At 48.0% G+C, this 16,127-nt stretch overlaps 1 protein-coding gene across 13 annotated transcripts in view; it reads right to left on the minus strand.

Moving 5' to 3' along the window:
• Window positions 1-16,127, minus strand: part of CLEC16A (C-type lectin domain containing 16A) — a 229,092-nt gene that overhangs the window by 112,561 nt on the left and 100,404 nt on the right. For all 13 annotated transcript variants that reach the window (XM_035267032.3, XM_078344753.1, XM_035267035.3 and 10 more), the window contains 2 exons: window positions 13,017-13,145; window positions 3,351-3,471 (listed from right to left, as the gene is read on the minus strand). In XM_035267032.3, coding sequence (XP_035122923.2) covers window positions 3,351-3,471; window positions 13,017-13,145 — 250 coding nt within the window. The remainder of the gene's footprint in view (window positions 1-3,350; window positions 3,472-13,016; window positions 13,146-16,127) is intronic.

Consider the following 16,127-nt stretch of genomic DNA (forward strand, 5'->3'; position numbering starts at 1 on the left):
GCCACTGAGCCTTACAGGCAATGAAGACTCTGGGGCAGATTGCAAAGCTGATTGGCTGCAAAATCAAATGTCAACAAAACCAGCATACAGGTAAGCACAGGCCCTGTCTACAGGGCCCCTGCACCCTAGCCCCAGCCCAAACCGGCAGCTGAGGCTGGGAAGTACTCCGTTTGCAAACGGTGGCAACCAGTTCCATTGAGAGGAACCATGCAAAGTCCTTCTCTGTTAGAGAGAGGTATTTCTACATACAGTAATATGATGTCTTCCATTTGCTTTAATACACTGCCTGCGTGAGTGGTATATTTAAAATAGATGGAAGGGCAGATAAAATCAAACTTAGCAAAATAGTAAAAACGACTGAAGCTGAGGGCTGGGTGTATGGAGATCTACTCTTTGATCTGGTTCCTCTCCTCTTCCCTTCCCTCCTGTACCCTTTCTTCCTCCAATCCCTCCCTCTCTTCAACTTCCTTCTACTTTCCTCCCTCCTTTCTTCCCACCCCAGACTCCCATCACTCCAGCAGATGTGGCACATGTGGCTGCCAGTTCCCGACCCCTGCCCTGTGACACTCGCCTTTCTAGTGAAAAACAAAACAGGCTTCACTTTAAACTTGACCAGTTTGCCTCTTTCCTATGTGGTGACCATGTCTTTGAGGCTTCCCGTGAGAAGCCACCTTTTTCTTGTTTGTTTTTTGTTTTTTTTTGAGAAGCTACCTTTTATGTCAGAGCTCGCCTGTCACACCCAGCCCGGAGACCTGTTGCTAGTCAGCAAGCACCTGTGGTGACTTCTGGGGAATATCCTTTATGCTGTCATTTCTGACTGAAGTGTGACAAGGGCAGTGAATACGCTTTATGCCGAGTCTTCCTGCTGTGTGGAGACAGTACTCCTTTAAGCCTAGCAGACCATATCGAGTCAGGAGAACCGTGACCAGTCCCTAACAATTCTCCCTGAGTCAGCTTTCTCCACCTCATCAAGGAGACAAAGGCATGCCCAGCTTCCAGTCATGCAGCAAGTAAGAACAGCTTCACCTGTATTTTGTACACACAGAAGGCATTTGGTCAGACTGCAGAGTAGGGTGATTCTCCCCCGCAATGGTAGGCGAGGAGAAGCTCCAGTATTTACAATTCCTCCCTCAAAAAAAAAAAAAAAGCAAACAAAAAAAACAAAAACAACAACACAGGCATATCTTATTCTAGTACCATGTGCTTTTAACATCCATAATCCCTAGTATTTTCTGAATGTCACCCTCCTTAGCAAAAGACATAATTTGCAATCAGGCTGGGCAAAGACAAACAGCCATTACTTTCTTAATGGCCAACTACCCAAAAAGGCTCAGTTAAGTGATCTCAACTAGCAATCTAATCAATTAAAATTGATAAGTGAAAAACTTTTAACCTTTATTTCAGCAGGCCATTCCTAGGGGGAGGAGGGAAGGAATGTGAATTCCCAGCATAAAATTTAATTCCATTTCAGGGATGCAAACATTCTTGCTGCCCTGATGAAGCGCCCCCGGCCCCCATCCTTAAAGCAAGCCTTTCTCTCCTTGAATAAAATCAGAGAAAGACTGGTTTACGATTCTTTGCAGTCAACTCGATCAATTTAAACCCTTAGAGAGATCCCTGTGGCCATTTCTCAAGGGTGAAAGGGCCAAAGGAGACGGGCAGCGGGGGGAGAGAAGTCCCGGCTTCTTTATTCTTCGAAGGGAAAGATGAAACATAACAAGAAGGCCAGAAAGAGAAACCAGACACCCAGGTAACATGCAATCCTCACTCACTGAGAACCTCTACGTGTCAGGCGGCGTGCCATGCTCTTCACATGCACGATCTCCTGTGATACCGACTACAGTTTGCTGAGTACAGTTACACAGCAGGCACCACGTTTGGCCAGATATTTCATATGTTATTTCATTCAATCCTCAAAACAACTCTGTACTATAAGAAAGACCATCTCATGTTACAGAAGAGGAAACAGGCTGTGGCGGTCTAGTCATTTGTTTAAGGGAACACAGAGCAGGGTCTAGATCACAACACCATAGTTTTGTCAGAACTCATTGAATTACATACTAATGCTTGGGGGAATTTTTTTGTGTGTACATTACATGTCAATAAAGCTGATTTAAAACAGCAACAACAACCCGACAGAGAGGGGCCTGAGCTTTTTCTGCCCACTCAGTCACCATCCCTTCTTTGATTTTCCTCTGAGGGCTGTCTCCTTCCTCTCTCAAGTGATGGGGTTCAAAAGGAACTGCCCCCCACCCAACTCCAGAGCTGGGCATGCATCCCTAGCTTAGGCCATCAGTGAGTCACATTCCTCTGACCACTGGCTGGTTCAGGGATGGCCCAAGTGAGGCCAATAACATCTCTATCCCAGACTTTGGGAGAATTAAAGGGAGAGAGAAGCTCTCTTTCCATCAGGGATGCTTAGCTGGCTGAACAAATCTTGGGGTTGCTCATGGCCATCTTGCCACTACCTGGTGAGAACCCTCCTGAGGATGAAGCTGGAACAGAGGAAAGCAGAGCTCAGAGATGGAGCAGTGCAGCTTCCTGATGACACTGAGCACCCAGATCCAGCCATGCCTGAAGGCAGCTAACTCCTGGGCTTCCCAGTGACATAACCCAATTTCCCTTTCTTTTCTCTAAGCCAGCCTAAGTTGGGTTTTCTGTCTCATATAACAAAAGACTCCTAATATACCACAACGCCCTTAAGAAACAGAAAACCATGCTGTTCATTGGTGTGCCTGTGTCCTGCAGCAAATGGAGGAAAGAGAAAGCTATCCAAATACGAGAGGCATTCCAGGAGCACGGTCAGGCTTTATGCCCACTGTCTCCTTTAAAGCTCAGCCTCATGCTGCAGATGAGAACACTGAGGCAGCACTACACAGCAGAACAAGCAGCTCAAGGTTATGGGCTGAGCACATGGTTCTCCAGCCTCCAAAGCCTTCATCCTTACCTCAACACTGGTGATTTGCTTTTTACAAGTTTCTTTCTTTAGCAGTAGAATGCTTTTATCATTGGAATCATATAGAAAATGCTTAATATATAAAACCAACCATACTGGTGCCACTATGTTTACAGGGAGGGCAGGAACCTTGGAGTTTGTTTGCCCTTGCTTGGGCCCCCAGTTGCCCTGCAGAGACTTTTTAAGAGAACCTCGAACTGACCTTAAAGAACCTGGGGGCATTTTCTTCAAAAAGTGCATGGGACATGCACACTTTTGGCTCATGGTCACAGTTCAATGATAGTACAAAATGCAGCTTGCACACTGACCCTCCCAGCAGTGTGTGATCAGCAGAGTGGTGTCCCGTGTCCCATGTCACCCAGCCCCCTGCTGTGACTCAGAGCAGCCTACTCACTCAGATCCAGGACATCGTCAGTCTTGATCAGGTCCTCCTCCCGAGTCAGCGGCAACTGTGTCTCAGGCTCCCCTCGCAATTGCAGTGACAGGGAACGCAGCATGAAGAACACCCGGATGGCCTGGACCAACAGTTCAGAGAGCACAGAAGATTGAGATTGCAGAGTCATTTCAGTGAGATGCCCCACATCAAGAAATTATACAATGACTCTCTACTTAAAGAAAAGAAAGAAAAACCACAAAGCCCACTGCTTCAGGTACTGTGATTCTGGTGTTTGCTTTTACAGCAAGACAAAAGAAATCAAAAGGGGAGTAGCCTGTTTTCAGTTATCCACAGGTTCAGGTTTGGGTTACTTTACCTGAACTGAGCACTGTCATCTGCCAGAACCTTGTCCCCAAGTATCAGGTGACCTTTGTAATAGCCCTGCCCAACAGTCAGCCCTATTTCCTAGACCGGGCAACTGAGATCTAAGAAGGTGAAGTGACCTGCCCCAAGCCATGCTTCTAGCAAGGGCTATACCCCAAGTCTGTCCCAAGCAAACCAGCATGGACTCTGGAAAACCCAATCACTCCAAAAGTGTTTCAAGCTCCTACCTACTGAATATGGGGGTGGGGCAGACAGAAGAGGGTGAAATGAAATCCCTGTGGTCTGCAGGGCCTGCTACCTGAGAAAAATCCTACCCCCAGGTGAGTCTCTTTAACTCCTGGTCCCTTGGTCTTGTGACAAGGAGTGTGCTGCTGATGGGGCAGAGACCTTGCACCTGGCAGGTGGGCAGTCATCTTGGTTCCCTGAATGCCCCTCAGGCTTTCCTAGTCAGCAGAGCAGGGACAGAGGTGGATCCGCCAGCATAGGGATTCCTGGCCCATGGAAGTGGTGTCTGGTCAGAATTGCGTGACCACCAGGTACTTCCAAAGAGCAGAAACAAAGCAGAGTCCCAGCAGCCAGAAGAGTGTGTGCAGAGAGCAGCCTCCAGCCCTGCCCACCAACCAGAGCCAGGAGGCAGAGGGGCAGTCCCTGGCCTCAGTCCACGGAGAGAGGCTACCTGCAGGCCTCTCCCTGATGCACAGCTGCTGGGCCTGACTGAGGGTGCAGTGCCGGAGCGGGACAGTTCGAGTCAGACAGACGAGGTCTACATCGGATTCCCAGCTCCACTAGGCTGGGCAAGTTCCCTGACTTCTGTGAGCTTCTTTTCCTCATCTGTGAAATGGGCATGATAGCTTGCAGGCCTGCTAGGAGGTTCTGAGATAACGCAGGAGGGAAAGCAGCCAGCACAGTGGAGTAGGGGGTCAAACCACTGTCACCACCAGGGCACTGCAAAGGCAAATCCCAGTGCACCTTTGGGACTTCTTGTTTATGGCTCTGAGGGCTACAGTCTGGACCCAGGTGAGGGGAGGGTACCCTTTATACAGCAGTGTGCCTTCCAAAACTACAAAGGGGAAAATTACCGTCTACAAAGAGATGTACTCACACTGCCTCCTCATACCCCAGTCAATGAGGAGCTGATCAGCCCGCTTGTACCCAGTGCTGCCTTGGGCCCTAACCAGTGGGAGACCTTGGAGCAATCTCCTAAGGTTGAAACTGGAAGAGCAATCCTATCTCCTGGTCCCATGCGAAGGCAGTGCAGTCCTCAGTAAACTATAAAGCCCGAGATAAAGATCAGCTCTCATGTTACAATGATGACGATGGTGACGGTAGCATTCATATCTGATTAACAGTTTTTAAAAGTACAGTCTTCATAGACATCCATAACAATCAGAAAAAAAAGTGTAGTTCCATTCAAACCTTCAAAAGAACTTCTATGTAGTAAGCACAGATCCTGTGGCAGGAACTGTGGACATCTTATTGTAACTTTAAGATTTGATGGAGAAAGAAACAGAGCTTTTCAGTTCACACATTTGCTACGTGGCTGAGCTGGGCGTGAACTCAGGAATGTACGACACTTCTGTTGCTTAACCACGTGCACCAGGAAACTTAAACATCCACGGCAGCCCAAGTACCGAAGGCCCAAAACCTGGGTGGTCACTTGAAATACTTGGCAGCCTGAGCTCTCAAGAAGTCATGACCACGAGGATGAGGAAGAAAGGAAAAGGCCCATCACACCCAGGTCCAAGTCAAGGAGATGCTCATTTCTATGCCCAAACCTCCGTTCCTCTCGGGGTTCTGAAGGCAAATAACTCATGCAGGAGCAGAGCAGGTGGGTGAGAAAATAGAAACGTGTGGCTTTCTGTAGCCCATCACTCTGAACAACTGTAAACTTCCTATAAATACTTTAAAAGTTCAGAATTTGGCTCCCAATATGGGCCAATATCTGCTTTTGCTCTGCAAACAACACACGAATAACCAACAGTCATCATAAATATAAAATAGAATATAAAACACATACAGTCGGCTCTCTGTTTCCATGGGTTTCATATGTCTGGATTCCACCAAACGCAGATCGAAATATTCGAAAAAAAAGTGGACGGTTGCATCTGTACTCAACAAGTACAAACTTTTTTTTCTTATTATTCCCTAATCAGTATAGTATAGCAATTTATTTACATGGCATTTACATTGTATTAGGTATTATAAGTAATCTAGAGATGATTTAAAGTCGACAGGAGGATGTGTGTAGGTCATATGCAAACACTATGCCGTTTATATAAGGGACTTGAGCATCTGTGGATTTTGGTGTCTTTGGGGGAATGAATCCTAGAGCCAATTCTCCACGGATACTGAGGGAAGACTATACAATAAAATCCCTCAATACTTTTCCTGGTTCCTACCCCAACTCCTAGGAGAAGGAAGAACACATGAGAAGCCATGCCCATGAATGTGGGGAGGGCCGATTCCCACAGGGCAGAGAGCTCCACTAGAGGCAAAAGCTGGGCTCCCATGGGGACAGGGGGGTTATAAGGGTTTGGTAGTCACATTGGGCAGGCCCACAACTCTGGGAATTCACAAAAGAAAGCTAAAATATGAGCATAAGAGCCGTACAATTCATCCGACTACCCCCTAAAACAATAACCACTCTCTGGCTCCCCATGGCCTGCCAGGTGCTATGGCAGCTGGACAGTGTGGTCTCATTTAAGCCTTTGAATGACCCTGTGTGGTTCCGATTTTACAGATGGGGAAACCAAAGCAGAGCAATGACAGGCAGCCTGCCCAAGGTCACTCAATGAATAACTGGATTCCAAGCTCTGTGTTCTTCCAACCAATCACGCTCCTTGACCTCCAGAAGATTTCAGGCTTGGGACCCAGGGTTTTACTGAGTGCTTTTCTTTGCTAAGTAAAGAGGTAAATGTAAAAGTATTATTAAAAAGGAAAAAGAAATTATTATTCTTTCAGTCTTCCACAGAATACTAGGAAGGACTGACCCAGGAAGAACAGGTTAGATTTTGAAAAGGATGACAGCTGACCAAGCTCAAATATAAAGAGATTTCTCCAGTTTCTTTGCTTTGGTGAGTCTGGAAGCAAACTGGCAAACTCAATGTCACGGGGGAATCAGTCCAGTGAGCAGGGGAAGGTGGGTGGCTCAAGACACACTGTGGCTCAAGCTGGGGCTTGGTAAGCATGTGAATGGCCCGAGTCCAGGCTTGTGCTCTGGAAATGGGGCACCCACCATGCAAGTACAATGGGATGGCACCGGTGATGCGCTGAGCCCAGGAGCTGGCTTGGAACAAAGGCTCAGTTTTTGCCCTTCTCCTTCTTTGCTGCGTGTGCAAGCTACCCAGTTTAGGCAACAGTCTCTCAGGTTAGAAGCCCACTGAGGCCACATAGCTGTGAAAGTCAGTCGTTCTTAAGAGTGCCGAAGCAGTTTAATGTGGGCGCAGCCCCGCGGAAAAGCAATGTGGCAATGTGCAGAGAGTCATGAAAAAAAAACACGTTCATACCCTTTGAACCAGAAATTCCACTTCTGGGAACTTACCCTAAAGAAACAATTCAAAAGAAAGAACAACACTGTATTCATGAAGCTGCTCATTATAGTTTAGCTGAAAATAATGTAATACTGGAAGCAACCAAAATGTCTACTTGCAGGAAAATACCAGATAAACCTTTCTTTATGAGGCCATAAGAAACCAGACTTATTTGAACTATGACAACATGAAGAACTTCTTGTGCTATGATGAAAAGAAAAAAAAGAAGGGATGAAAGCAAGACCCTGGGACATTCTCTTTACAGACCAAGATGGAGGAGCACAAAAGATGTCTGAGTATTGTTTGTGTAGGGTGATGAAATCATGAGAGATTCTTTTCCCTTTACTTTTGAAGTTTTATGAGATGTTATTGTATTTTCTTTACTGTGGAATACACATCCAAAAAGAAAGCAAGATCTCCTATTTCCTTAAGGTCAGTGATAAACACAAAAACTGCCAAAGAAAACCTCGTGCAAATACATTTGTTTCAGAACAGCTTCCAAGATGACTATATACGGATGGCTAGTGGCTCAAACTTGGATTTTGCTATTCACCAAAAACTCCTATTCCTAACTCTCTTTCGTCTGGCATTAAGCTTCGGTTGATTTAGATCATTAAAGACTCCTTTTCTTTCCCACCCTAGATACTAGACTGCTCCATTTCTGTTCAGCCATGCTTCCTGAGTGCTTACTGTCTGCCAGGCCCTGGGCTTATTGCTTCACAGCCACTCTCATCTACCCTGGGCAACAGCTGAGAAGTAGGACACACGAGGGACCTGAGGCTCCGGGAGGGAGAGGAACTCGCTCAAGGTCATGCAGCTGGAGTTGGGCTTTGACCTGTGGTTGGTCTAACTGACAGAACTGTTTTCCTTCTTTACCGCTTCTCTCAAGTCTCCCTACATGTGGGGTGGGTCCAGCCCAAGCCCAGAATTCTGCTTGAATGTTCTCACTGGACCCCAGCAACTCCAGTGACCTTCGTTTCAACATGAATTTCCCTTCTTAGCTGGCATGGCTCAGTGGCGCCCTTGCTGTTTTGGTCGTATTTATATTATTTGTTCACTGTTCTAGTCTTGCATCTTACTCAGAGTTCGATACCTTGAAAATGTCCAATCATTATGTTGAAAGAAAGAATAAGTGATGTGGTTTTTAAAATGCAAGAGGGGGCCAGGCACAGTGGCTCACGCCTGTAATCCCAGCACTTTGCGAGGCCAAGGTGGATGGATCACTTGAGGTCAGGAGTTCAAGACCAGCCTGGCCAACAGACTGAAGAACCCAGTCTCTACTAAAAATACAAAAAAAAAAAAAAATCAGCTGGGCATGCTGGTTCATGCTACTCTAGAGGCTGAGGCAAAAGAACCATTTGAACCTTGGAGGTGCAGGTTGCAATGAAATCATGCCAGGGCACTCCAGCCTGGGTGACAGAGTGAGACTCCATCTCCAAAAATAAAAATAAAAAATGAAGGTCACTGGAGCTGCAGGGGTCCAGTGAGAACATTCAAGCAGAACTTTGGGCTTGGGCTGGACCTATCCCACATGCAGGAGGACTTGAGAGAAGCGATAAAGAAGGAAAACAGTTTCGTCAGCTAGACCAAGAGGGAAAATTGCTTTATCATGAGATGCCTCCTAGGGCCTGCAAAGCGTTGCCACCATCTTCTTCTGTTGCTGCCCCTCCCTCACTTGCTGTGCTTCTTGAATCTGCCATACTTGGTCGCCTCTCGGGGACCGGACATGTGCTGTTCCCTGTCTGGAAAGTGCCTCCTTTATCACTTTAACCTTCCTGGCTCCTCCTCACCCTCCAGGTTTCAGCTTAGATGTCACCTCTGCAGAGCAGCTCTTCCGATCACTCTACCTGCAGGAGGACTGCTTCTCAGTCCTTGGCTATAGCAGGCGATTTCTTTCCTCTAAAGCTCTGACTGTGGTTTGATACCAAACTTGCTACTCACTTACTTGCTAATAAATTTTACCTCTCTAGGTATAAAGAGAGGGGTCTAGAGAGAGCAGGGACATGACTTGCTCATTTCTGCACCCCCAGGCAGACAGTATTTGGCATATAGCAAGAATCTAGCAGCTCTTTGATAAATCTATGAATATTTAGGAATGATTTGCCAGAAAGAATTGTTTGAACTTCTTTAACAAATCCTTAAGGAAAATAAAGGGTGGAGTTTCTGAAAAGGGTCAGCCTCCTTTAAAAAGTCTACTTGGTGGGGAAAAAAAAAAAGTAAGAAAGAAAACCTTTGAATCCAAAGGGATAGCTTGGAATGTTCTTTGAACACAAGCAAAAAACTTGAAACGAACCACATAAGCCCTCAATTGCTTGCTAAACCACGTAACTTCCTTTAGCTCAAATTCAAAGCACACCGCTGTGTTCCGATTTCTGAAGTGGGACTGAGGAGCTAAGCTTCTGGATGATTCTAGATGGCTACCTTGCAACAGAAACTGTAGTGAGATGAGTGGCCAAAGCTACCCTTCAGAAATAAATTCTTAAAGTTACAAAGGAAGCTTTTCTGAAGTGGATGACTTGGCTTTGAGGTAGCCTGCCTGCTTTTCTATCATTCTCCTGCCCAGGGATCCTGGGAGGACTTGAGAGTTGCTTTTGGAAACTGGTCAGACAGGCAAAGAGGCTCTAGGGAAGCTGAGATGTTCCAGGTCTCTATCCGTGCTGCAGCTAGCCACTTGGGCTGTGTATCCTATCCAGGGCAAGGGAGGTGGCCAGACAGCCTGGGGAAACTGCAACTATGTGACATGTGAGGGGTAAAGAGACTATCATCAAGACCTGTCACTGGCCTTCTGCTGAGTCCTCACAATAACTCTGGAAAGGCAGACACATTCTACTTAGCAAATGAAGACAGACAGTAGCTCAAAGCAGACAAGAAGCAACATATCCTCTGCTACATGTTTGACAAACTCACCCCTGTATTTCTCCCATTTCTTGCCTTTGGTCAGAACCACCTGCCCCAGCCCAGCAGGCCACGAGGTCATGAAACAGTGTTAAGAGGTGACAGCCAAGGTTCTCAAGGAGTTCCAAGGCCCTCATGATCTGGCTCCTGCCAGCACCCTCAGTCCCATCGCATCCCACTGTGGGCTCCAGCTTCAATCACCACTGTGGAGGTGCCAGAATGTGCCACATCTCTCTGGGCCTGTGCCTTCCTATCTGGTGTCTGTCCCACTTCCTGCTCCAGGAGGGATAAGTGACCTGACCTAATGCTGCTTGAATAAGGGCCCGAGCCACATGGCCTGCTTCTGTCTCTTCACTTTGCCTTCTAGACTCTGATCCCTTCAGGACTGGGGCTGTGTTTTTGACATCCCTGTGTCCTAAGCAGATCTAGTCGATCTAAAGAAGGCAGTGTGGGAAGCAGTGGATCAGAGTGCCTAAGAGTCTAGGTTCTGGGGGCCACACTGCCTGGGCTGACTCATGGCTCAGCTACTCACTAGCTGGGTGACCCTGAGCAAATCACTGGACTTCTCCATGCCTCAATTTCTTCCTCTGTGGGCCGGGTGCAGTGGTTCACACCTGTATTCCCAGCACTTTGAGAGGCTGAGGTGGGCGGATCGCTTGAGTCCAGGAGTTCGAGACCAGCCTGGGCAACATGGTGAAACCCCATCTCTACAAAAAATATAAAAATTAGTAGAATGTGGTGACACATGCCTGTAATCCCAGCTACCCAGGAAGCTGAGGTGGAAGGATCACTTGACCCCAAGAGGTGGAGGTTGCAGCAAGCTGAGATGGCACCACTGCACTCCACCAGAGTGACAGAGCGGCACCCTGTCTCAAAAAAAAAATCCTTCCTCTGTAAAATGGGGATAATAACAATGTCAATCTCCTAGGATGATTATAGAATTAAAAGAAGAAATACACATAAAGAACTGATTTAAATTGATCCACTTCATAACAGAGGCTATGCATTCACAAAAGTGGTAAGAAAAACCCTGATGAACTGTGAACCAGAAGAAAGAGTGTGGGCCAGGTGTGGTGGTGCATATCTGTAACTCAGCACTTTGGGAGGCCAAGGCAGGAGGATGGCTGGAGGTTTCTTTCTAAGAAAGAAACTCTGATCTCACCGGGAGATAAAATACCATGAACAGCCTTGCAAATTCTGCTTCCTAGAGCGCCTACTTCAGAAAAAAAGGAGTTCAAGACCAGCTTGAGTAACGTAACAAGACCTCATCTCTATAAAACATTTACAAAATTAACCTGTAATCCTAGTACTTTGGGAGACTGAGGTGGGCGGATCATGAGTCAGGAGTTCGAGACCAATCTAGCCAATACGGTGAAACTCCAGCTCTACTAAAAATACAAGAATTAACCAGGCATGGTGGCACACGCCTGTAGTTACAGCTACTGGGAAGGCTGAGGCAGAAGAATCGCTGGAGAACAGCCTGGGAGACAGGGCAACACTCCATTAAAAAAAAAAATTAGCTAGGTGTGGTAGTTTACGCCTGTAGTTCCAGCTACTGACGCTGAGGTGGGAAGATGGTGGGAGCCCAGGAATTCAAGGCTGTAGTGAGGTATGATCGCACCACTGCACTCCAGGCACCCCAGGCTGGATCACAGCTCTTTGTAGCCACCAAAAAAAGGGGCAGAGTGGAATCCAAAGGAGCAGTGCTCAGCGTTCAGGCCTCTGGACCTTTTTGGCTCTGGGGCTGGGCGGATCTTCCAGGCAGGGCCTTCTAGGCACAGGATGCTATAGCCCTGCCTGAGGGTGAGCATGTCGGCATCAGGAAGCAACATACAGACATTTGTCAGAACCAGTCCCCCAGTGAAAGCTGATGCCAGAACGCCCAGTGCAAACACTGCCACCCACTAACAGAATCGTGCGCCTGGCTGGGAGCACATGGAAGGAAGGCGTCAGTGGCCAGGACAGGGTGGGTCCTGCGGTGAGGCTTGTGGGTTTGGTCAGACAGTTGGAAATGTAGATTGACTCAAGACACATGGTCCCACTTCCTCCACACCCCCAGGCCTCTGAGGCAGAATCACTAGCTGTGGGGAGGAAGGTTCAGACTCCTTGTGTCTGAGGTGCATATGACAGGTCATTTCTGCTTCGCAAAATCCAAAAGTGAAACACCTCTGTCACAGGCTGACACGGGGAGCTGCATGCAATGAATTCCTCTAAACTATCCACAAATATTCATGTCTCCAGGGAATGATTTTCTAGGAAAAGGTTATGGTGCTTTCTAAGAAAGAAACTCTGATCTCACCGGGAGATAAAATACCATGAACAGCCTTGCAAATTCTGCTTCCTAGAGCACCTACTTCAGAAAAAAAGGGCTGATAACAGAAGCACACACTGCAGCTGTTCTGAGAACTAATCTCTTCACACACCACACATCTCTCCTGCAGCTGGCGAGATTCATACTTCATTTGACTGTGTCCCAAGAGCAGCAGGGAGATGCCTCAATATCACACTATCTCTAGGGGTCCTGAGGCTGCTGGACTAAGATTTTACACCAATCTCACCTGCACTGGATGTACTGTGCTTACCTGCCATGGTTCACAAAAACCTGAGCTCAGGGCTTGACTCTGTCTGTACCGGTGAAGGCTATGTGCCTGCAGCCAACATTTGGTGGCAAATGCAATGGAATGCCAAATCCCACTTTCCAAAGAGCAACGTGCTTTGGAAAGTCACGCCTGGTGGCAAGTCTGTGCTCTCTATCTGCTAGCTAAGCTGTGTCCAGGGCAGGGTCTTGACTTTGACAGAGGCCCTTTCCTGCCTGGTCTGGGAGTGGTTCTGGAGAACAGTGGCCCAGGCAACGCCAGGTCTTGTGCTCACTCACCCGCCGGGTCTTCTCCACATCGCCACATGGCAGGCGCTTCACAAAGTCAATGCCCGTCAGCGGCGTGCCTGTTGGGGGCAGCAGGATGGAGGCATCCATCATGAGATATTCCACATTCATGGGCTTCATCTAGAAGAGACATCACAGGAAACCTCAAAAGCAGGTCCCTCACTTGGGAGTAGGAATGGGCTGGGGGAGGTTACACAGGCTCCTCGCCTTGACCGGCATTTAATAAACGTAAATGAGTAATCTAAATCCTGGATTTACACTGAGGTAAAGCCCAGAGGCAGCCAGATAAGGGAAAAATATGCCTTCTGGTTTTCTAAGTTGGATTTTTCCTTTAATTAATGCAGCAGCTCAGACCCTTGAGAAGTTGCCTCCTTGCTTGCTCCTCCTGGCATCCCCTCTCCACCTCAGCAGGGACAGGGATTCTCAGTAGGAGGCTTAGCATGCTTTATCCCTTCAGCTGCAAGCCCACCTGCCACCTGCCACCTGCCTCCTCCTCTCTGTCCTTCAGTGATGATGATAACAACTGTGGCAATGGCAGCTTCTCTTTAATGAGAGCTGACTACAGGGCAGGCGGTGACCTAATGCTTCCCACTTTGCTGATGAAGGAAGTCTCAGAGAAGCAGAAAAATGGATCCAAGGTCACTCAGTTGGTGGGTGGCAGAGCCAAGACACGAGGCCAGGCCTGCCTTTTCCAGGGCGTCTGCGATTCCCAGCCTAGGGCCAGTGTTCCTCCTTCCTTCCTTGTCCCCTTCACCTCTTACCCAGGATAACAAAACACAATAGTTTTTGGAGCATCTACTAAGCGTCAGACACCTGCTGGGATCACCTCCTGCTGGACGACAGGTGCTGGTGCCCCATCATGAAGGGACACTGAGCTTAGAGGACGAAAGGTGCATGGCCACGGCACTGGGTCAGAGCTGATGCCTCTTTGCACACCACCTCTGCAAAGCGTTCTTTCATGACTAAGACACAAGGGGACACCCCCTCCCGGCCACCACTCCCACATGTCTGCTGCATCAGTAGTGGTGATCGATACACACATGTTGCTGTAACACCAATACTTCATTTCTATGGCCTCACGGAGGAAGGGTAAGCTTTCTACAGAATTCGTTTTACTCTTTCAAACATCACAAGCTTTCCTGGTGTCTTCTCTTTTCAGAAAGCAGCCTTCAAACATACCACACTTGCCCCCTCCTGCTAGGTACAGTTGGCCACACAGGGCAAGGATACAATGAGGGCCCAGCTGCCCAGATACCCAGTGCTGCAGTTTGAATGTATCCCCAAAGCTCATGTGTTGGGAACTTAATCCCCAGTATGACAGTGTTGAGAGGTAGAGCCTATGAAGACAGGATTAGGTCTCATGAATGAAATAATGTTGTCACTGCAGGCGTGGCTCAATTTTGATGAGAGTGGGTCTGTTATAAGAGGGAGCTCTGTCCCCACTTGCTCTGTCTTGCCCTTCCACCTTGCACCATGGGATGATGTGGCAAGAAGGCCCTCATCAGATGCCAGCACATTGATGCTGGACTTCCCAAACTCCAGAACTATAAGAAATTTCTTCTCTTTATAAATTAGGCTGTGGAATTCTAGTAGAGCTGCAGAAAACAGATTGAGACATCCGGTGAATGGGCCAGGGGACCAAGGAGCCACTTGGCGCATGCTGCTTGCCTTTTTCTTTTGGACACTTTTAAGTACTTTCCTCCAGAGGCCTGAGGTCCTCCACTCCAAATCTTCTATCCCAGCAGGGGTGGCAGCTCCTGCCTCACTCAATCACTTGTGGCTCCTTCCCTGCTACTGCCACTGCCCCCACAACCTTCCCAGTGAACCCCTCAAGCCTGCTGGGGGCAGAGCTAGACCATCACCTCACTGCACCTTTTGCATGGAACCAGAGGCAATAAGGGAAACAAAGGAAGGGTCACAAGTCACGGCCTGACTTTGACGCAGCAGCCTCCGAGGGCCTGTCCCCACCTCCTTCCACTCAGAAGCTGTATTCGATGAGGGCTGATTTGCAGATACAAATCTCCAGAACTAGAATAAATTTCTTCCAACAAATCTGCAAATCAGCCCTCACCCTTCAGGGTGTGGCACCTTTGTATTTCTCTGGAATGTCAAGCATTGTATAGGACAGAGGATACTTGTTTGATTAAAACAAACAAACAAACAAAAGCCGGGAAGCTCCCCATGGTAGAAGGGGAGGAAATGAGTATTTGTGGTGTGTGGACTCCACATGAGGCCTTTTGTTGCCTTTATCATATCCAGCCTGGGGGGCTCTGTGGTAGGAACCCCACCCTATGGATAAAACAAAAAAAATCAAGGCTCAGAATTGAAGCAATATACTCAGGGTTGCATTGTCCAGAGCAGACAGTGAGCAGGGGTTTAGGAGCCGAGCTTTTCCACATGGTCAACTGCCATAGGAGCCTGACATTTCCAAACAGGAAACCAAACTGTAGGGAATGACATTGCAGGAGGATGTCTCAGGGGTAAGAGGAAATGGCAAACGACAACTGAATCCCTTCCACTCTAGTGAATGGTCTGAAGGGTGGAAGACTGAGCCACTCTCTAAGGAGCTGGAGGAATGATGAGGGGCTGTGAATGTGCAGCCCACAGAGGCCTGGCGCAGGGTGCTGCTGGGGCATTTCTGGAGATGACTTATGCCAATTACACCTTTCCCTTGAAAAGGCTCCGCAGCAGTCTCAGACAGGCAGTGACAGAGGACGTGGTGAGGGCCCATCTGTCCAGATTCCTGGGGTACGGGCAGGGAAGCCAAGGAGCTAATTAGGACATGCTGCCTTTTTCTTCTTGACACTTTAAACACTTAGGTTTACTATCAACTTCCCAAATCACACACGCTTTGGTGGGTAATATCCACAAGAAGGATCATCTATCATGTATTTATGGAGTGCCTAGCCAAGGGGAGGTGCTGGGATACAGAGACAAACACGCAGAGTAGAGAAAGCTGGATCTTCCGAACTGATGGCTTCCCGTGATTCTGGCTGCTGGAGGAGGAAGGAAGCCCATGTTGGCACTGCAGATCGGAGGAAGAGCTCCAAGCTGGAACATTCCAGTGGAGCAGCAAACAGGGAGGCAGGGACATAATACGTG

This window comes from Callithrix jacchus, chromosome 12 (assembly GCF_049354715.1).
Source record: "Callithrix jacchus isolate 240 chromosome 12, calJac240_pri, whole genome shotgun sequence".
NCBI lineage: Eukaryota > Metazoa > Chordata > Mammalia > Primates > Cebidae > Callithrix > Callithrix jacchus.